The sequence below is a fragment of the Erpetoichthys calabaricus genome, chromosome 3 (assembly GCF_900747795.2).
Source record: "Erpetoichthys calabaricus chromosome 3, fErpCal1.3, whole genome shotgun sequence".
Classification (NCBI taxonomy): domain Eukaryota; kingdom Metazoa; phylum Chordata; class Cladistia; order Polypteriformes; family Polypteridae; genus Erpetoichthys; species Erpetoichthys calabaricus.
Window position 1 is genome coordinate 139,376,819 of NC_041396.2, and position 23,782 is coordinate 139,400,600.

The 23,782-nt window shown below is 36.3% G+C and overlaps 1 protein-coding gene across 1 annotated transcript in view; it reads left to right on the top strand.

Moving 5' to 3' along the window:
* Window positions 1-23,782, top strand: part of LOC114642389 (MAM domain-containing glycosylphosphatidylinositol anchor protein 1) — an 828,760-nt gene that overhangs the window by 416,524 nt on the left and 388,454 nt on the right. The window contains exons 5-6 of the mRNA XM_051924713.1: window positions 1,561-1,757; window positions 2,352-2,484. Coding sequence (XP_051780673.1) covers window positions 1,561-1,757; window positions 2,352-2,484 — 330 coding nt within the window. The remainder of the gene's footprint in view (window positions 1-1,560; window positions 1,758-2,351; window positions 2,485-23,782) is intronic.

Sequence of the window (23,782 nt, forward strand, 5' to 3'; positions counted from 1 at the left end):
CTTTTATAGACACAAAATTTCACTTGGCAATGGTGAGCTATTTGTGAATTAAACAAATTTAGTCTCAGGTAAAGAAAAAGTCAAAAGGGACATGTTCATTACTATGCCTAAGGACCCAGTTGGTAACATCACAATTTTAAAATTTATGACTCCTTTAACAACTGCTTTACACTTTTGCTTAACAAAATAATTTTTATTTAAATAAGGCTTTCTCTTCCAAAATTATAATCACACAGTGCTTCCTATGAACAATTATACTTCAAATTTAATCTCCCATCAACACAATTTTTCCACTGACTCCAAATTACAAACTTTGCTAAATAAAATCTGCCCAATTTTCCTCACCTCCCACCTACTGTATTTCCATTCTAGAAAATGTGTTTTGAGGACACAGACAGCATTTCTATAATATATAAAAACATTGTAAAGTCCCTTACTTTTAAAGATCCCAAAGTACAGTGGGAAAAGTATCTCTTACTCAACATTTCAGAAACAGAATGGAAGGCAGCCAGACACAGAATTCACTTGAGCTCCATATGTGCAAAACATTCAATTATTCAACTTAAATCTTTTATCCAGCACATATTGTTTAAAATTGACCAAAATGTTTCCAGGGCAAGATTCAAACTACAAATGTTGCAATCAAGCTCCAGCTTCACTGGCCACATGTTTTGGGCGTGTACCAAATTAACATCATTCTGAACAAAAAATTTTAATTGTCAATCAGACTGCTTTGGTGTCACACTCATTCCTAACCCATTAACAGCTGTGTTTGGTGTACTTCCAGATGGGCTTAAAGTGGAGAAGGACAAACAAACTGTAGTTGCCTTTAGTCACCATTAGCATGTAGATTTTTCTTGCTCAACTGGAAGAATTCTAACCCACCTCCTTCAAATCAGTGGGTAACCGATGTTATATACTATTTGAAAATAGTAAAAATCAAATTCTCACTTAGAGGATCTGTTCAAAACGGTTTTTAAACCTGGCAGGAACTAATCAATAACATTTTAGAATAAGCATTTATATTGGGGGAAAATACTCTTTTCTCTCTTTGCATCTCTCAAGAGTTTTGATCTTGGCTGTTGGCCTTTCTCTTTCTCATGGGTGGGGGGTTTATATTTGAATTTAGTTTTGTTAAGTTTGACTTGATTGTATGGAATGTTATATGCTATTAATAAATTCAATAAAAGATCCTAAAAAAATAAATAAATAACAATGCATTACTTTTAAATAGTGTAAGCAGCACACCTAAGTATTCTGTAGAGTTGGATCAAATACAGCATCTTTATGTATTATTTTAAATTTTGGAAGATGATTAGCAAGGATACCATTGTAAAACATCAACAATGGAGCAAAGTGGTTAAAGATGTTGATTTAAATCAGAATCTGGTCCTGGTACCACATGCAGATTGACCACCAAAAGAAAATAAAATTAAAACAACCAAGAAGTTTTAAACATCCAGAAAAGTGCATCATCATCTAAGCTACCAAGGCAGAGTCATCAGAATTTGGGACTGGTAAACTCACTCAGAATAAACAATTGAATTTTCTTTGTTTCAGATTTGGACAAACCGAACTTGACCGTTCACCAGACAATAAGTGATGTCCGTGGAAGCTACTATCAGGAGAAAACTGTTTTTTTGAGGTGTACTGTCAATTCCAACCCCCCGGCTCGTTTCATCTGGAAACGTGACTCTGAGGTGATCACTCATAATCAGGACAATGGGGTGGATATCTATGAGCCTCTTTACACTCAGGTAAGACAATTCTTACAAGTTACACTTCTGTTTTATCCTAAGTGCAAGGGAATTTGATGCCAGAATCTGGGATACAGTAAAAACATCTAAACATGTGCCTGACTGGTTCACTTTGCATACTTGAATCATCATTATATGAGGTAAGTGAGAACACTTCTTATAGACAGAGAATACTGCAAGTAAGACGGGGTATGTAATCCTGATAAAAGTGACAAAAAGTGTCTTCTGTGTTACATCAGTATTATATACTACATAAAACAAAACTGTAAACCTGTAAAACCAAAATAGCCATGAGGTACATCCTTATTGCTTTTTTATGTATTTTCAGTATACAATTACCATAATAATCAGATAAAATGAATTGTATTTCTCTTAGAAGAAATGAAGTGATTCCTATACATTCTTTTTTATTATGGTGTCAGAGAGCAGTGATATATTGCATGTTGGTTAGACATACATGCAAACATTTCACAATACTTTATACCCATAGTTATACTACTACTCATTACCACTAATGTAAAGCCTGAGCTGTGTCATCTCATCACTTTTATGTTTGAGGCCTAGCACATAAAGTCTCATGGCTTTGTCTTACAGGGGGAAACAAAAGTGCTGAAGCTGAAGAATTTACGGCCACAAGACTTTGCCAATTACACCTGTCAAGTTTCGGTCAGGAATGTGTGCAACATCCCAGACAAGTCTGTCACATTTCAACTTACCAACGCTACCTGTAAGCACAACCTGTAATTCAATTGTGTCAGGTCAGCCTGAATATGATGGCTTAGACACTTCAGATTTTTGCATTTGTGTTCATAAGTTAGAGACTAATAGAAAATGTGATGGGTTTCTTTATACAGACAATTGAAATAATGTTAATTGTATTTTTAAATTTTACTGACAATATTATAATCTTGTAATATGTTTGTGAAACACATGTTCTAATTTAATGCATTGATGATGAGATTTTAATTTTACAGATTAAAGGTTATTTGTTCACAATCATGATTTATTTAAATTTCCGCATGAAACTGTGTTCTAAAGTGAAGCATTTTTTATAAATTAAAAATAACTGGCCTGTTCTTTTGTTTCAAAATGGAAGTGATGAGGCCAAAGTCAAAACATAAAAACAAAACCCTTAAAACTTACCAAATATGTCAAATTTTCAAGCCAAGAGTGTTGATCTATGTTTTAATATTGCTCAGGTATTGCAAAACAGCACATCCTTGTCATTTTAGGAAGCAACATCAACAATATTAACACAATAAATCTCTTTCCTCCTTCCAAATCTCACTTGAAGCCTCTTCCATGCTCCTCCTGACACTGACAGCTCTTTCAAGAAACTCAGCTTCTTTTATGCCAAACCAGTGAGTACCTCTGGTGCCACAGCATTGCACACTGGTACCACTTCCACGTCAGGCTAATGTCTATTAAAGAGGTTGCACTGATCCACTGCACCTCCCCATGGCAGCATCCAAGAACCCCAACAGGGCTGTCCAAAGATACTACAAATCTCAGCTTGCTCTGCAGATATTCCAATGGGAGTCCCACCAGTGGGATGCTGACACCCTGTGTATGGGTGGAGAATATAACTCTGGGTGGCAGACACCTCTTGTCCTTACGTTGTGGCTTCCCTTTCTGGCCGGTAACCAACATGACACTCACAGTACAAAGTACAATGAAAACTCTTTTATGTGTACGCCTCACTGCAGGCTATGTAAAATAACATGGAATGTAAAAGGTGAAACTATGTGCTGTTTTGGAAAGAACTCATTGTACTCATTTGAGTGCACATCTCTTGTTAAACCACTGTATATATATATATATATATATATATATATATATATATATATATATATATATATATATATATATATATATATAGATATATATATATATATAGATATATATATATATATAGATATATATATATATATAGATATGTGTGTGTGTGTGATTCATTACATAAGCCATCTTCCTATACAAAAATATGTACACATTGCATACGATAATATGATTTGAGTTTGCATATGCTGCTGGTGCTGGTTAATATTTTCAGTCACAGCAGATGCATGCTCAAATCAGGCAATTTCAGGACATACTGAAAGCTTTTCTGCTATATCAGACCCTCAGCACACATTTGTGCAGAGCAGTTTGCTACAAGCTATGGTACAATGTAACCATTGAAGAAACCAAACTGAGGAGACAAATGTATATTGATATGCAGTTTGAAGCTCTTGAAGTTTAATGAATATGGGAGTGCATTACCTCCATTTTTATACGTTATTTTTTTTTTTTAATAAGAAATGTTTCGCTTTACAGCACAATTTCACATGGCAACTTATCATAGCTCGTGATTGTATAGAAGTTTGATTTGAAAAATATTGCACTTGTTCTTTAACCTGCTTGAAAGTATATTCATTTTTGAAAGGTTCCTTCAAAGATTACATTTAGCCCATTAATCCAAATCTATTTTTTTTTTTCCTATTCTAATTAATTAATTGCTCTTCCCTCAGTGATTTATTGGTTCTGGATGTGTTCTTAGAACCTTTCTTCATTTTTTGGTTCTTACTTTTACTGATTTTAATAGTATCTTGTATATAGAAAATCAAAAGTATCTAAATCTTTCCTTAACACATGCTTCTGGTGAACATGTGTTTGCCTGTATTTGTTGGAGAGTTTACCAAAGATGTATATTTTTAGATACAATATCATACTATCACTTTAAATTGTGACACTTTGATAATATAATATATTATATGAAGGTGTATTAGGTGCGTTAAAGATTCAGCATCCATGGTGGTTGTCTGTGTGGAGTTTCCAAGTTGACTGTGTCTAAATTTGGTTTCCCTGTGTGTGCTTCAGTTTTTCTTAATTTCCAAAAATGTGTGTGTTGAATCAGTGGTTCTCTACCTGTTTTACATGTACTGAGTGGAATGTGGAGAATTACTGAGTGCTACATCCTCACAGGTGGTGCAGTGGTAGCGCTGCTGCTTTGCAGTAAGGAGACTGGGGAAGATTGTGGGTTCGCTTCCCAGTTCCTCCCTGTGTGGATAGCGCTTTGAGTACTGAGAAAAGCGCTATATAAATGTAATGAATTATTATTATTATTACAACAACAACAACAACATTTATTTATATAGCACATTTTCATACAAAAGATGTAGCTCAAAGTGTTTTACAGGATGAAGAAAAAGAAAAAAGACAAAAGACAGAAATAAAATTAGGCAATACTAATTAACATAGAATAAAAGTAAGGTCCGATGGCCAGGGAGGACAGAAAAAACAAACAAAAAAAAATCCAGATGGTTCAAGAAAAAAAAACCAAAACAAAACAAAATCTGCTGGGGTTCCAGGCCACGAGACCACCCAGTCCCCTCTAGGCATTCTACTTAACATAAATTATCTCAATCAGTCCTCACAGTTTTCAGGCTTCACATGGAAGAATTTGACGATGATGGTCATGTGGAACTCTGGCCTTCAATCCATCAATGTAGCGACTTGCACAGTGCTTTGATTGGGTGGTGGTGGAGAAGACAGCCACCACAGAAAACCGGAAAAAGAACAGCAGAGAAAGTAGGGGTTAATATGGATTTCAGAGCCACCAAGAATGATAATGATAATTAAATGCATATACAGAATATCAGGGTTAAACTAAAATAAAGCTATGAAAAAGCCATGTTAAAATAATGAGTTTTTAGCAGTTTTTTAAAGTGCTCCACCGTATTAGCTTGGCAAATTTCTATTGGTAAGCTGTTCCAGATTTTAGGTGCATAACAGCAGAAGGCCGCCTCACCACTTCTTTTAAGTGTAGTTCTTGAAATTATAAGCAGACACTTACAGTATTTGAAGATCTAAGGTTATGATTTGGAGTGTAAGGTGAAAGGCATTCCGAAATATAGGATGGAGCAAGATTATTTAAGGCTTTGTAAACCATAAGGAGTACTTTAAAGTCAATTCTAAATGGCAGAGGTAACCAGTGTAGTGACATCAGAACTGGAGAGATGTGCTCGGATTTTCTTTTCCTAGTTAAGATTCTAGCAGCTGAATTCTGCACTAATTGCAATCGATTCAGGTCTTTTTAGGGCAGGCCTGAGAGGAGTGTGTTACAGTAATCTAGCTGACTGAAAACAAAACCACAAACTAATTTCTCGGCATCTTGCAGAGTTATAAGAGATCTAACTTTTGCTATATTTCTTAAGTGAAAAAATGCTGTCCTAGTAATCTGATTAATATGTGATTTAAAATTTAGGTCAGAGTCAATAATTACCCCTAAATTCTTTACCTCTGTGTAGACTTTTAATCCTAATAGATCAAGTTTATTTCTAATACCCTCATTGTATACATTTTTGCCAATCACTACAATTTCTGTTTTCTCCTTTTTAGTTTGAGAAAATTACTACTCATCCTTTCAGAAACACAAATAAGACATTGTGTCAGTGAATCAAGAATGTCGGGGTCATCAGGTACTATTGATAAATACAGTTGCGTGTCATCAGCATAGCTGTGGTAGCTCACATTATGCCTTGAGATAATCTGACCTAATGGAAGCATGTAGATTGAAAAGAGCAGTGGACACAGGATAGAGCCTTGTGTAGCATCATATAGAATATCATGTGTCTTTGAAGCATAATTTCCACAACTAACAAAGAATTTTCTACTTACCAGGTAAAACTCAAACCAATTTAAAACACTGCTAGAGAAGCCCACCCATTGACTAAGGCAATTTCTAAGAATATCGTGATCAATGGTATCAAATGCGGCACTCAGATCTCATTTACTACTTCAACAAGTGAAGTTTCTGTACTGTGATTTATTCTAAAACCCAACTGAAACTTATCAAGAATAGTATGTTTATTGAGGTGTTCATTTAGCTGCATAATGACTGTCTTTTCTAGGATTTTACTTAAGAAAGGCAGGTTAGAAATAAGACTAAAATTTTGAAAAGCAGGAGAGTCAAGATTATTTTTTTTTGAGCAGGAGTTTAACTACAGCAGTCTTAAGACAGTCTGGGAAGACCCCCGTATCTAATGATGAATTTACTATGTCAAGAATACTATTAATTAGCACGCCGGATACTTCTTTGAAAAAACTTGTTGGTATTGGTTAAAGGACAGAGGTGGAGGGTCTCAGTTGAGAAATTATTTTATATAAATCATGTAAATCTATCCTGGTGAAAGAATTTAATTTGTTTAAAAGGGAATACTGGAGTTTAAGAGGATCAGTATTGGGGAGATGTACTATATTATTTCTAATATCATTAAGTTTGTGTTTAAAAAATATAGCAAAAGCCTCAGGTTTCACTTGAAGTTTTTTGGAGGCATTCCATTGAGAGACCTGGGTTTAGCAGATGATTAATTGTAGAGAATAAAACTCTGGGATTACTAGCATTGTTATTTATAATTTTAGAGAAATAGCACCACCTCTCAAGATGGACTATGTTGCTGTATTCTGTTATTTTAGCCTTCAATATCTCATAGTGGATAATCAGTTTAGTTTTTCTCCATTTACGCTCAGCTCTCCAGCATGTTTTCTTTAGATCAGACACTCTTTGGGTCTTCCATGGTATAACAGTGCTGGAGGATTTTTTAACTGTCTTTTCAGGAGGAACTATGTCAGCAGCAATAAACCAATATCAACAATCTGCTTAACATCAACTTTTAGTCCTTTAGTAATTATTAAATCCAGCGTATGCCCTGCTTTGTGTGTTGGCTGACTAACGTGCTGGCTCAAATTAAAAGAGTCCAGGAGGTTCATGAATTCTTTTGCTTTCGGGGCACACTGATTATCGAGATGGAAATTAAAGTCACCAACTATGAGGAACATGTCATAGTTTCTAATTATAATTGACACCAAGTCTAAGGATCCCTCAAAGAAAGAAGCATTGTATTTAGGAGGTCTATACACGGACAATACTAGAGACTGAGAAACTCCTTGAATAACAATGGCAAGATACTCGAAAGACTTGAATGTACCAAAGCCTACATCTTAACACTTTAACTGGCACGAGTAAATATTTGCTAAACCACCACCTTTCTTACCTTGGCGATCCTCATGAGCAAAGCTGTAATTCGGAGGCACAGATTCGATTAAAACAGTCGCACCATCAGAGCTAAGCCACGTTTCACTTAATGCAATAATATTAATTTTCCTTTCATTAATAAGATCATTGATGAAAAATGTCTTATTGGTTAATGCTCTAACATTTAATAAGGCCATATTTAAGGTCTTGGAGGTAACACACACAAAGAAAAAAAAAGCTGTTAGAGGCAGAGAGAGAGACAGTGACTCACTGCACAAAGAAAAGAGAAACAAGCTGTCCTGATTGCAGTTAATACTCAAGAAGTTGTTCCACTGCCTTAATTGTGGCGTGTGGCACCTGCCTGTTATTACAGTAAAAATTCTTGTTGGTTTAACTTAATAATGCAGGAAAATCATGCTATGCTTTCAAGGCAAAAATGTTTGTATTATTACTGGAATAGTCAAATCTGTAGTCCAGACTCCTGGGCCTACCACTTTTTAATTCTGGGCAACCAAACTACAAACTCACAAAGCCAGATAGTCTAACAGATGTTTTGGATCTTTGGTATATCACATCCATACAATAGTTTTTTTAATAACAAAAAATGTGATTAAAACAAGATTCTATGCTTCGTGCATGATCCTAACTTGGTGTCGCTTTTAAGGAAAGCTGCTCATAGCATGGCAGATTGCTGTAACTCCTGTCTAAAGTCTGGATTATACTTGATGAATCCACTCTGGTTGCAAAAGCAGCGCAACTTAAAAGACATCAGACCTGTTGACACATGCTGGGTTCTCAACCACGCACTGTGTGTGATTTTTTTTTTTTTTTTTCTCACTATTTAGCGATACAGGTGCAGCACCATGTATTCGAACAGAAAATTGTGAATTTTGAGGAGAAGCTGGTTACGTGGGTGCCATGAAGGGCTGAGTATGAAGCAATAGGTCATCAAAGTGCAAGGAAGATTTGCAAAAATATTTGAAGCGCATCTCAAATCTTTATTGGTTAATGGGTCTGCAAGCGCACACGCTAGTAAGCAATATTGCAACATTATGCAGCAAGTCTAAAGGAAGTAAGAAAAACTAAAGTGTTAGATGTAAATTAGCTTGAGGGCAAGAATACCAAAAGTTAATTGTATTCATTCTTTGTTTACTGCGATATAAATAAAGTAATAATTAACTGATGCTTTGTTATGGATTTAAAAAAATAAAGGAGAGGACAAAGCAATCCATTCCACTATTGGTTCAATACCAGCTACAAGTTGAAGGAATAATAATTACAACCATCCCTATGACAAAATAAAAATACTGAAAGAACTTTTTTATCGGATTAAATATGAAATATATCCTGCAATGTAGCCATGACTGCAGGGAGTGGACAGCATCACAACCAAGTCAGAGAATGTCCTGAGCTCTATACACAGAGCATCCAGATACCACATATAAAAAAGGTCAGTTGTTTTCATGTAGAATTGAATTTAGGATTGGAAAGGGTAAGATGGCCAGTAACATTAGACTATTTATTGTACTAGTCAGCCTGCAGTATCTACTAAATGTTGATGCAGTGCCAAGTCATTTCATGAAATGTACATCTTGGAAACAAAAGTACACTGATAATAGCAGGTAACTCTTAAATAAATAGGGTTTGCTACTACTGAGAAAATAACCTAAAATATCCAGCAGCTTGAGATGATATGTCCTGAATGTTACAACAAGCCTTAGTAAATGGACATTAACCTATTGAAATCAGAGGACTAAACTCCATTTCAAAGGAATTTTGCCGTATGTCATCAAAGATGCTTACTGTTAACCAATATGTACACTTGCCTGTTAACAGGTATATTGGAGATTGTGAAAATGCTCCCTCCTATTAGCCCAAAAACAGTAGAGTATGAAGATGCTTTTTCATCCTAAACCTCGTCTTTACTAATATGAGGACCCTTCTTATAGTCCAAATGTGACATATTTTAATACAGCTGTATACACAGATCATTGGCTGTGGTCATCTAACAGGCTGCACCTCAAAATAACCCTGAAAGTCAAAATAAAAATGCTTTTAACTGAGAAACTAATTGGTGGGATCCAAAACTGGTCCAAAAACAAAGTTTAAGAATCAAATGTTAATTCAGTATTTCAGTTAATTATTAATTAAAAAAGAAAACTTTTGTGTTCAATGAAAAAAGACCATACATCGGCATGATGTTTAAAATTCTTCTATTTGCTAAAATATTCTCTTTAAATATGCTGATTGTGTTTATGTTGTGATAAAAGAAGGCTATGCACTTATGTACAACAAAACTTTACATGTTTGCTATGAAATGTTGCCTGTAACCCTTCAGCCTTAATTTGAAGCTGTACTACCAGAAAGCGTACATGCACTGACAGGTTTGCAAAGATTGTGGTCCAGCAGACTACCTTATCCATTTACAGTTTCCCCATTCCATATTGCCTTTTTTTATACTACTATAGAGTTGTAAATGTTCTAACCAATAAGCTATCAGTTATGTGAGTTAAGCATGTGGAGCGGTTATCCTTATTTTAACATAGTGCCATACACAGCTGCAATAAAAGAGCATAAGCTTTGTATTTATCCTTGGATTGCTATAAACATTTCAATAAACTTGACAGGTCTATCTAGTTCAGTGGAATTTGGTGTCTATTGTGTGTGTACTAGGCAAAACAGAGGACCCAGCCATTGAAGGGGTGCCAGTGTCACATCAGACAAGACATAGTTTCAAAATAAAATTTATTTAGATTGTGTTTCCAAATTTCTACAATGGCCAGACACTCACTAATGTGCTAAAGCACAAAGCCTATCTCTCCAGAAAACAACATGCAAAGTTTTAATGGAAGTGCATAATCATAGAGAAGCAGAATTAGTGAGGCTAGTGGCTACTGATACAAAATACTTAGTTACAAAAACAATATCAGCAAACATTAAATTAGTAATGTTATTTGATGTTTTTTGACCAAAATAATATATATTAGTGTAGTTTTTTAGCAAACTAAATAAAATTTGACTTAAGCATATACGACACATATTTGAATGGTACAGGAAGGAATGTGATGTGTGTAGTTACACCTAATTTCTGAACTTAGAGTAAGTCAAATTTAGTGAATAATTGTGCATTAATACACTGGGATAAACAATAGGACAGTCTGATCACTTACGTGAGATAACTTAAAAAATGTTGTTTTATAGGAATTCTGAAATAGGAGGAAAGATTTGGAGAATTAAAGCTTCAGCTATGTGACATTTGAAATCTATATTAATTTGACTTGTAGATTAAATATTGCTTTTCAGTAAGTGTTACCAACCAGCTAATGCCCATACACTAATGCAGTCTCAAAACAGCAAATGTCACAAACCTGATTTGAAAAGTGTGTTCTTATAAAAACTGCTTTAAAAATTTTGTGTTAATTCATGCATTCTGAATTATTTTAATATTCACTTTACCACATGGTAATGAAATTATACTTGAATTTTTTTTGTATTAGTTTTAAGCTACATTTGTGTTTCAGTTAAAGGACAGAAATTATTAATGAATAAATTTACCATGTGCACTTGGTAAAACAAATAAAGTATCCCAAAATAATCATATTATCTTTATACATTCTTTACAACCCCACAATGAAATCCCCCAAAGCTCAATAAAATTTCCCAACTTTTGTTACCTTTTGGGAAAATCCCCTTCTCTGTTACAGCTCTGAGCTGTATATTTTTTGTAAATTAATTACATGGGCATTGTTTGTACATCTACTATTTAACAAAACTCTAAGGTCTGTATGTGTCCAGTCCCTGTGAGTAATTTGATTGGTCAGTTTGGCCCTGGTGATGTGATTAAAAGAGGAAGTGCGAGTGTGAGACACTAGGAGGAGTAAAGGTGTAGGGCACCTGCTAGGTGTCACCTTTAAAGATGGGGAGTATAAAACTGGACAGGAGGCAAGGAAGGTGCTTTGAAAATTATGAGAGGGAATGCCAGTCAAGAGAGGTGCAGATATACGCAGATATGAAGGAATGGCGTTGAAGGTACACATAGGGCAAGAGATAGAAAAATATTTTTATTTTTACTCTATTCCCTAACGTGACTTGTTTGACAATAATTGAAAATAAATTGATATGGATAAGAAAAATTAAGACACATACCCACAAACTACCTGTAATACCTCATTAAAACCCCCAAATACAATATTTTTGGGCAGATACAGAAATGTTACCTTTTTTTACCTGAATGTCTCTGTTAGTTTTGTCACTTTTGTTCGTAAACTTATTCCCCTCCCAATTTACTGCAAATAAGATGTAGGATGCCGAACAGATTCTCATCAGCTTCTGTGACTTCAGGCTCTGAGATTTTAGCTGTACCATCTAACCTCATTGCAGCAGGGTACCAGATCAGTGGTTCATAAATGTGCCCCTCAGTGGGACAGATGAGTTGAACATGCAGGAAGCAGGAGACACAACTGGAGTGCAACCAGCACTGGCAAAAGAAAGCGAGGTTAAAGAGCTGGGACTCTCCTCTGTTTCAGAAGATGACGCTTTAACCCATCAGTACTTGGTATGTTTCTTTCAGACATCCGAACTTTGATTACTTATAAGTTCTGACTATTCTCTTGTTTCAGTGTTTGGCTTTACTGTGACTTGGCTGACTGATTTAATTTGCAACAAGGTTCCAGAGAACAATCTTTTTAGAGCCGATCAAGTTATGACCAATGCAAACAAAAGTGATGGTGGCAGAGTGTGTTTTTTATCAATACTGTAATTCATAGTGCACTAAACTTAAAGTCCTGGGAAGGAGCTGTACCTCATGTGGAATTTCTGACAAGTAATTGCAAACTGTTTTACCTGCCTAGAGAGTTCACATCTGTCATTGTAATTGGAGTTTATGTACCTCCTCAATTAAATAGCACAATTGCAATGCAACTTTGGCTGATCAAGTCTTAGCTGCTGAGAATAAGTACCCTCCTTTCCGCAGTTATTACCTTGGGTCACTTGAACAATTCCACCTTGATATATATTCTACATTTGTAAACAGCAGGTGAAATGTACTACTAGAGGGGAGGAAACTCTGGATCACTGTTACAGCACTATTTCTGCTGCTTACCATGCTATTCCATGGGTCTTTTGGGTAACTCTAAGCATGCCATTATATTTCTCATCCCTTCATATAGACAGAAACTGAAGAAATGTAAATCAGAAATAAAAAAACTACAAGGTGGACAGAGGCATTCAGAGATGCCACTCTTTAATTAGACGAGTATACAGACACAGTTACTACTTACACAAGTTTTTGTAAGAAAACCTGCATTCCAAAGAAAACAATTATCAAATACAATAATGACATGCTAGGTTTTCTACAAATCTGAAATAGTGGGGGAAAAAAAAACAACTAAGGAGGAAGTTTGCAAAATTGGAGAAAAAACTGTTTATAAAGAGGCTAAATATCAGCTAGACAATGCTAATAAGGATACCAAAAGCAAATACAAGGCCAAAAGTGAACAGAACTTCTCTACAAATGATTGTTTGGCTGGAATGCTATAAAAGTGATTACCGGTTACAAATGCAAATCCCCACTCTCAGAGACTAATCCTTCTCTACCTGACCAGTTGAACAGTCTTTATTGCAGGTTTGAAAAGTCCCCCTCCACCACTCAAGACATCAACCCATCTGACTTATCTGTCTTACTGTTCAACTGCACCTTACCTCTCAGCATTTCTGAGCATGAAGTTCGTTAGCTCTTCTGGAGACAGAAATGTCATAGAGATCTTCATCCTGATAACATCCTCACTAAAGCATTGTTCTGATCGGTCAACCCCAGTATTTGTAGAATTTTTAACTCAGCCTTTAATTCAATGCAAAGTCCTGCATGTTTCAAAGAGTCAACAATAATCCCTATGCCTAAGAATCAAAATACTTATATTCTAAATGATTATAGGTCAGCAGTACTGACCTCTGTAATAATGAAGTAATTTGTACATCTGACTCTCAGCATCATGTCATAAATTCTGTCCTTGATCCACTTCAGTTTACTTACTGAGCCAATGGGTCAGTTGAAGTTACAGTGAACATGGCTCACAACTGCATCTTTAATCATTTAGACACTCCAGCTACTTATGACATGATCTTATTTGAGGATTTCAGGTCTGCATTTAATACAATCATAGCAGCGGTACTCCATAGAAAACCTTTCAGTATAAATGCGGACTATGCCACCTGTCTCTTGATCTCAGCCTTTCTAAGTAACAGGCATCAAACAGTAAAGATGGGCAAATATCAGTTAGGGTCCCAGACTAAGAGTTTCCTCAGAGCTGTATTCCGTTTCCTCTTCTTTTTTCTCTGCACACCAATGACTGCACCTTCAGTAACCCATCTGTTAATACTAAGATTACTAAAGCCTACGAACAAACTCGTAATCCCGGCCCACCTTAAATCTGTTTGCACCTCTCCATCAGCGTCTTTTGTTTTGTAAATGTGTCGATAAGCACAAGCATCAAGCAGCCAACTATCTCTTCCCCCCCACCAACGCAGAAAGGGCAGAAAGTTCTCTCAGCTCAAGTCTGTTTACCTGCGTGTGATTTGCTGGGAGTTGTATAGGGTAAATAATATATTGTTATTTGGAATACATGCATTTTATGTGTGTTCCGTGTCTACAACAATGGGATAGCAGGCTGCTTGTCTTGATCGACACATTTACAACACAAAGGATGCTGACTGAGAGGTGTGAACGGATTTAAGGTGGGCCGGGATTATAGTTTTTTTCGTAGGGTTTGTTAATTCTAGTGTTAAAATGCTGGTTTTCTGATAACACCACTCTGATTGGACTGATCACAGATGGCTATGAGTTGCCATATCAGAGGAAGGTGAATAAGCTTAGTTTTAAGAATTATCATCCAAAATTCTGCCAGTGTGTTTATGTGAAAGTGGCATATTTAATTTGGATTATTTTCAGAATTTTTTACACATTTATCACTATAGACGCAGCACTCAGCACCTTAAGCTTCACACCTATATAATCAGAAAATGGCCTTGTATCAAACTATTGCAGATGAAAAGTAAACAACTTTTTTCTTTTTGTTTGATAAAAAGGATGGCATTCTCTGTGTAAATGCTGTTTTCATTCTACTGGTTGATTCCTTTAACAGTGGCTTTGGTGTAATGATGATTTATACCAAGGTTTTATTTTTTACATTTTGTGATACTACTATGCACTCCACAGTTGTATTGTAAATTATGCCAATATTGATGTTGCAGTGGATTTAACTGGCTGTTGAGCATGCTCACTTCAGTCACCAGCAAACATATTTCATCAAGACCTCAATTTGCATTTTCCCTGAGGGAGGTATAAAACATAAATAAGAGATGATAGGCACTGAGACAGTGCTATTTGACCAATTTTAATTGCAAAGATCTTGCTACAGTAGTGTGCCTGCAAAGCCTAAATAGACTTCACAGACTCCTGGGTAGCCTGTCTCTGCCCATCTTTGTCTTTTTTACTACTGCATAGTGGAGAAAGTAAGCCTTTTGCAGAGCAGCAACAGGCACAAAAGTGGTGTCTTTATTTATGTATGCGTTATTTCTCCTCACAATCTTCTGGTTGCCTTTCAGTTGGCTTAAGCGTCCGTGTTAGTAAATTAATCATTTTTGGCAGCAGAAGAGATGGTGCAATTGTGCTTGCACAGAGTGGCAGATTTCTTTTTTTTTTTTTTTTTTTTTTTTTACAGACCTGTTTCCCTGGACTCATAAAACAGCAAGGCAATGAAATGAATTACTTGAAATACACACTTTTCTTATATTTTATAATTCTTTAACCAGGTCAGCTTTCTCTTTTGATGTTCCTAAAGTCCCACAAAGCATTTGGTATGACTGTCAACCACATTACTTAGGCTACTTTCAGAACATCTTCTTAGTTATACAGTATAATTGTTTATATTTATAATTCCTCAAAAGGCAATTTTATGGTCATTGAGTCTGTATTACTAAAGAGAATAACAATATTCAATATTTACCACGTAAGAAGAACTCAGCTGGGGCTTGCCTTCAGCATTACAAACTCGCCCCTTATTCAGATCAGGTATAAATTTTGTGATCTGAAGACTACATTCAAACAACGGATAACACCAAGTTCAGATTGACAGATGCAAAACAGGTTACAGCTATTGACAGGAAAACAGAAGCCCTCTCTACATTGGTTTTAGAATCAAATGCGTTTTGCTTTAAGTGTTTTTCTGCCAGTAAGGAGATACCTGGACATTCATTTGTGTTCTAAGAGAAAGGGCTTTCAGCAATTTTCAGAAACAGTTTTGAGGACAAGAGAAAAATCATTGTCACTGTGAAATAAGGAGGATAATAATAAGGACAATAACCAAGAGGATGTGTAAACTAGGTGTATATAAATGCATTCATACACAGACACACATTTATGTGTTTATGTAACCAAAAACTATTTTCTACATTTAAACAAGAATTCAGTGGAGATCGTATCTTTGACTTTTTTTTATTTTACATGAGCTCCAGTCACCATGACTCTAAATTGAATAAAGCACGTGTAGTTAATGGATGGATTGTTTTTTTTTTTACAAGCATCTTTAGTCAGACCATTGGTTCCCTTTAAAGCCAAATGCTTCTGTTTTTTGAAAAATACATAATGGTACAACAATCAGAACTATAACCTCATTACTTTTGAACACTAGGAAGGGACATTACTAAAACAAAAAAATTTACGGTAACTTTTAATGCTCTTACTAGATCCATGTTGACTTACTTTCTATATTCCAGATATCCTCCCTCAGTCACTTGTATCTTCATACTTGTCTTGAGTGAAGCTATAGGCCTGTTTAGGATGCAGTCCTGGTGTGCCACTTCATGGCACTGAATGATGCATAGGAATATGTATTTAGAGATTTCCTGGGTATTCAGAAGGTCTGGTTCTTGTCTATTAAATCTAGAAGTATTCACTTTACATACTTAATCTCTACAGATACCTCGTTCAGATAAAAAAGATATATGAAACTAAATTTTCAGCAAAAAATTCTGGTGTTCACTCCGTGTCAGCAGTCCAGTCACAAACTTCATTCAGGCACCCTGCAGCAGTAATCAATTAATCACTCGGATGTATCACAGAGGATAAAGGAATGAGCACTGATCATTTACTGAGAATGCATTTTCTCAGATAATAACAAAACGATCTGTACACAGCTAAAAGAATAAGATTTGTCCAGAGGTTAAAAGCTTTCAAGAATACAAAATCAGCAATGCACACAGTGAGGCTGGGACTATACAAATTTACAAGAGCAAAAATGAGTAATGTATACAGATGCTGCAAGTGAGGAATACCACATGCAGGTACTTAGAAAAGACAAATTCTATAAAGTAATGCCTGGAAACTAGGAGAGGCAGAACAACAGGAAGCACATTCTAAAAAGGATTTAGCCATATACATTAGCTTTAACATTTTCATCCCCCAATAATTATGTAGAAGCAATGAATAGAGTAATTACAGCGTTTAGCTACTTTGAAATAAATGCAGAATATAAATCTCTGCAAGTTCTGTTCAAACATAGGGTGAATTATAGCTATAGACATTTAGAGCAGTGGGGCTTCAGTCTAGTTGTGGAGGGCCACAGTGACTGCAGGCTTTTTTTTCCAACTTAATTTCTTAGTTAGAAGACAATTATTGCTCAGACACCATATTTGTGCTTTATTTTATTTAATTTGCTTGTTAAGATTTTGAATTCTTAATTGCTTCTTAAAGCCTGAAATGGCTACATTCACTGTTTTAGCTGTTTTTTGTTTTCTAATCTAGCCATCAGTTAACCATGAGCCTCCAATGACAAAGGAACCAGAAGCCACCATCTAACATGGTCCCATTTACAGCTGTGGGTATACATCATGAAGTATCTCTTCTAATAAATCATTTGGATGATATCCTTAGAAAGTAAAATCTCCCATATAAGAATGACTTGACATTGCAAAATGAAAGTAGTAGCAAATCACAACATTAATTAACTTCTAAATCATCAATTGGGCTAGAACAAAAAGATGTAGGTAGTGTGGCCCACTGTGACTGAATATGTGCTCCTCTGGTTTAGAGTATCTGTGGAAATCTGAACAATACAGTGTAAGCAAGGAGAGAGAACAACAACCAAAGGCACAACCAAATTAGAAGGTGTAGGTGATTGAAATGTTAATCTCTGCTCTCCAGAGCATCTCAAAAGACTTAAAATTAAACAGTCAGTGAAAGCGGGACCCACCAGATCTCTTCTGAAAACAAAGGTGTCGACACTGAGGAAAAATAAAATATGTTATGTTCAAGCCATAGGACAAGAAGCATACATGTATACAAAGTACTTCTAAAAAATAGACTCTACAGTGATCATACAAAAATGAAAGGAAACTAATTATCTGTCATTGTCTGAAAAGCCAAAAAAATCAAAACTAAGTAACATTTACTTAGTAGTACAAAGTTTAGTAATACAAAACATACTAATACTTTTCATATTCTTGTCATTTTAAGAGGAAAATTCAGCGGGGGCTGCCAATATGCATCTATCATTCAGTTATGGCTGTGTAAGAATACCTTAAAGAATGAATGTATGTTATGGAGTGTTAAATGACAGAAAACAAGCTTTTAAAGTCCTTTTTTAAAAATGTTTCCGAAAATTGTATCAGAGAACACACAGCAGTTATGAATTACAGTAACACATCCCTTTGTGTAATTTAATATGCTACCTTTCTCTGAGGGGAAAAATGGCTGAACTTGTTGTCGTTCATAAACCCCTTTGCCAAATGTTACATCAAAGGAAGGATGTTTAGACAAACAGAATACTTACTGAGCTTCAAAGAAAGGATGTTACGATTTCCCTTCGGCGAAAGAACTCATGTTGAAGAATTTTTTAATCCCATACTTAGAGGTGTAAAAAAATTGCTCTCTTGTGGAAAAGAATTCTGTTGGCAACTAGTATGTTTTAATAGTATAGCTTGATTTTTAACCTATTGAGCATCTTTCTTGGCAGTATGGGATTTTGCAGACATCAAAAGGGTGCCTATGCATCTAAAATAAAATTTAATTACAGTATAAAGAATGTATACTTTTTTATGCTATAAAGATAGTAATTTTATGCTAAACATTTCATTGGAAAAATGTTAAAATTACATGAATGTAATAATTGTAGTTGAGTCTTATTTTCTTCTTGTGTATGTCTGTCTTTGTATTAAAGGCTGATAAGATGTTTGATTAAGCAGGTTCAAATGATGGGCATCAGTTAGAACACTGAGGACCTAAGAAAGGACCTAAGCATAAGTACAACTACTTTGATTCTGAGAACTATTAATTGTAATTTAGTAGTAAAGACAAAGCCAACTAATGAATTTTAATATTGGTGAAACTGTAACTAAAAGGTAAATCCATATGAAGGATAAGTAGTTGTTCACAAGTCAACAGCAACTGGGCCATACTTTGAGATGGAAGGGCACAGTTGTTAATGATGTTGCGTAAGACTTATAAGAGGTATGCATTCTGGGTTTGAATTTCCCTTATGGATGTTGTCAATATGAAGTTAGCATGTTCTCACCGCTCGCAAACACAGTATGTGCTTGCAACTCTAAATTACTGTGACGGCATGTGAGGGTCTACAGTGAACTTAATCCTTGTCCAGAGCCAATTTTTGCCTTACCCCTGAAGATGCCAGCATAGGTTCCAGCATTAAATTGGACTGAGTAGGTTTGAGAATGTAATGTTGTGTTAATCATGTGTGACTTTTTTTTTTTTTAATCTGCTTCTTCAAACCAAATTTAGCTTTGTGTTAGCTATACTTTCTGCCTGCTGCTTAGTCCAAATATCATTTTGTACACTATTCAGAAGTGAACTCATTTTATTTTGAGTGCCACTTTGTTTCAACTTGCCAATAATAAATTGTGCACAATGCTTTAAAAGGATGACTTTTTATTCTAATCCACACAGAGAAGCACTTTAGTTACAAGCTGGCAGCACTCATCAGATCATATTGCCTGCACATGTGTGTTCCTGCATATAAGTGCCTGATAAACCAGAATTAAGTTTTCCATAGACATTTTAAACATGATGATCATATGTGGTAATTTAGGACTTATGGTAATATCCATCCATCCATTGTCCAACCCGCTGAATCCCAACACAGGGTCACGGGGGTCTGCTGGAGCCAATCCCAGCCAACACAGGGCACAAGGCAGGAACCAATCCCGGGCAGGGTGCCAACCCACTGCAGGACACACACAAACACATCCACACACCAAGCACACACTAGGGCCAATTTAGAATCGCCAATCCACCTAACCTGCATGTCTTTGGACTGTGGGAGGAAACTGGAGCACCTGGAGGAAACCCACGCAGACACGGGGAGAACATGCAAACTCCACGCAGGGAGGACCCGGGAAGCGAACCCAGGTCCCCAGGTCTCCCAACTGCGAGGCAGCAGCGCTACCCACTGCGCCACCGTGCCGCCCCTTATGGTAATATATATGTGCTTTATTTATTAATGAAATCCCTGATATTTTCATACACAGTAATTTCCTTCTTGAAATGGATTTTAAGATGGTTGGTTGTTTACCCAAATGACAGAAATGATTAAATAAGATATCAAAAATGATTTAGCAACCTCACTCCGCATCTTTAGCTTTGAAACCATTTAAGCATTAGTATCATCCAGTCAACCATTTTCTTAACTCACTTTTAGCACTCAAGGCTCATGAGAAAATAAGTAGGATAAGAACCAATCATAGATGGGTCACTAGTCTATCACTTATCTACTTACAGTAAATACACGCTCACCTTCACTAATAGTTTAGACGTGTTAGGTAAACTAATTATATGTTTTTGGATTGTGGAATGAAAATGAATGATTGTTGTTTGAGGAATAACATAAGAATAAAAATATAAATGTCGAAAAATAAAATAAACAGTCTTACTGTAAGCATCTTCCAGTGTCATCATCAGTAGCAAAACAAACTTTACCTGGAGTGCTATGTGCAGTTCTGGTCACTACTCTGCAAAAAAGACACAGAAGCACTTGAAGTGGTGCATTGGAGAGAAACAAAGTGCATCCCAGGACTTAGAGACACTTAAGATACCAAGTTTTAAACTCGTTTAGTCTCAAACAGAAGACACTAACGGGGGACATGATCCAGGTTTTCAAAATTCTGAAATCCATTGATAAAGTAGATCTAGCCAATTATTATTTTTTTGACTAAATGGTGAACCACATACACAAGGACACCAGTGAAAATTAAGGGGAAGCACATTTAGGATTGAAGACATGAAACACTTTTTCAGTCAGAGTTGTGGGAATCTACGATAAAAAATACAAAGTCAGGTAGTTGAAGCAGAAACCTGGATAACCTTTAAGGAGTATCTGGAGGAGCTATTGGGACAGCTTAGCTATTAGCTAAACAAGCTTGATGGACTGGAAAAGGGCCCCTTCTCGTTTATTAAATTCTTATGCAAACGTATTCAACACAAGACAAAAAGTTTTTTTTCTTTACCTTAAAGCATTCTCATCTTATTACTAGAAGGTTTTTTTTTTTGTATTTTTATTCATTTGTCTCATCACAAGATGAGAAGCCTGTTCAACAAATGTTTAGGCACTTTACCAGAAATTCTTCCAATTACTACCTATATTTTTAAGTAAATGTTCTCATTTTCATTTCACAACACTATGTTGACAATATTGTTTTAGCAGTAAAAACAGTATGCATTCTCTAGGGAGCAGACGTTTCAGCACAGTAATGGCTTAGATGTTCTGCTTTGCCATTTTGATTTAAAACACTGAGAAATTGATTTACTTAACATTACAGCTCTGTAAGTGTGGGCACAGTTCATGCAGGGCATGTTATATATCGATCCTACTTTCATTGTTTTAATCCTTACAGAAAGAAGAGATTGGTACAGCAGGGTTAGAGCTATTATGCTTAAACTTTTAGTTTTTTTTTTTCCTTTGTATATTACTTCAATAGGTAGCATAGACTCCTTGCAATCATTCTTCTAAAAACTGTTGCTAAAGAGAAAGGAACAAAAGAAAATCTTGAAATGTACATAAGATTCTCATTCTTGCTTAATCTAATTCATTGCCAGCTGAAGGCTTGGGGCCTAGCCTGGGTGCAAGGCAGAAGCATCACTGAAACAAGGGTACTAGTCTGTCACAAGGACTACTCATGCACACACCAACACTGGGCAAATTTCAAGTTCCCAGTAAACCTAAACTGTACATCTTTGGAGATGCAGATGGAAAACCTGAGTACCCAGAGAAAAACTCACACAGATGTGAGGTGAATGTTCAGATTCCATATGAAAATGAATGGATGAATAATTTGAACCAAGAATGCTGGATTATTGAAACAGCAAGGCTAGCCACTGTACAACCATGCCAACCTGTACTTAACATGATGCCTACTCCTTAGGGTATTGCCTGTCAGTAGTGCCTTTGTCTTCCTTATAGCTATTTATTTTGTACCCAACAGTCCAAAACCTGTCAGGTGATGTGAAAATGCAAACCACAAATGTTCAGTGATAAAATGGTTCTGTTTTTAGATAAGTCATTTTGACCAAACATGCTTTTAGAGGAATCCAGAAAAATGGTGATGATGTGAAGTTTTCATCTTCCTTTTCTTTGTAGTGCATTAGGTAAATGGATATTATGGTAAATGGAAGTTAGCAAACTGCTTCTGTTGCTGAGAACCAAAAGTTATTAGTGAAAGGAAAACAAATAGAGACTAATTAAGAAAACTAATAAATACAAATAAACTGGAGATGTTAACAAGAACCAATATATTAATCACAAAATCAAAGGCTTCAGTATCAAATGTAAAGTAAATCCTAGTACAGAGTGAAAATAGCCATTAGAACACTTAGAATTAATAATTAGGTGCCACGCATGGTTTTTCAGGAGATGCCTATATAAACTGCTCAAAAAATTAAAGGAACACTTTAAAAAAGCATCAGACCTCAATAGGAAAAAAATCATTCTGTATATCTATACTGATATGGACTGGGTAATGTTTGATGGAAATGACAATTATCAACCTACAGACGGCTGAAAATCACCCCAAAACTCACAGTGGAAAAATGATGTGGAAGGCTAATCCATTTTTCCGAAATTTCATTGCAACAACTCAAAATAATACTTAGGAGTTTGTATGGCCCCCACGTACTTGTATGCATGCCTGACAACGTCAGGGCATACTCCTAACGAGACGACGAATGGTGTCCTGGGGGATCTTCTCCCAGATCTGGACCAGGGCATCACTGAGCTCCTGGACAGTCTGAGGTACAACCTGGTGGCATCGGATGGACCGAAACATAATGTCCCAGAGGTGTTCTGTTGGATTTAGGTCAGACGAGCGTGGGGGCCAGTCAATGGTATCAATTCCTTCACCCTCCAGGACTTTCACCACATGAGGCCCAGCATTGTCGTGCACCAGGAGGAACCCAGGACCCACTGCACCAGCATAGGATCTGACAATGGGTCCAAGGATTTCATCCTGATACCTAATGGCAGTCAAGGTGCCATTGTCTAGCCTGTAGAGGTCTGTGCGTCCCTCCATGGAAGTGTCTCCCCAGACCAGCACTTGCCTATCACCAAACCAGTCATACTGAATGATGTTACAGGCAGCATAATGTTCTCCATGGCTTCTCCAGAGCCTTTCACGTCTGTCACATGTGTTCAGGGTGAACCTGCTCTCATCTGTGAAAAGCACAGGGTGCCAGTGTTGAACCTGCCAATTCTGGTATTCTATGGCAAATGCCATTCAAGCTCCACAGTGCCGGGCAGTGAGCACAGGGCCCTCTAGAGGATTTTGGGCCCTCAGTGGCCTGAAAAAGGTCATTCTATAGGGCTCGGGAAAGGCTCATCCTATACCTCCTTGCCCAAAGGAGAAGATGCCGGCCCTGCTGATGGTTTAAGAACCTTCTACGGCCAGTTCAGCTCTCCTAGAGCAACTGCCTGTCTCCTGGAATTTCCTCCATGCCCTTGAGACTGTGCTG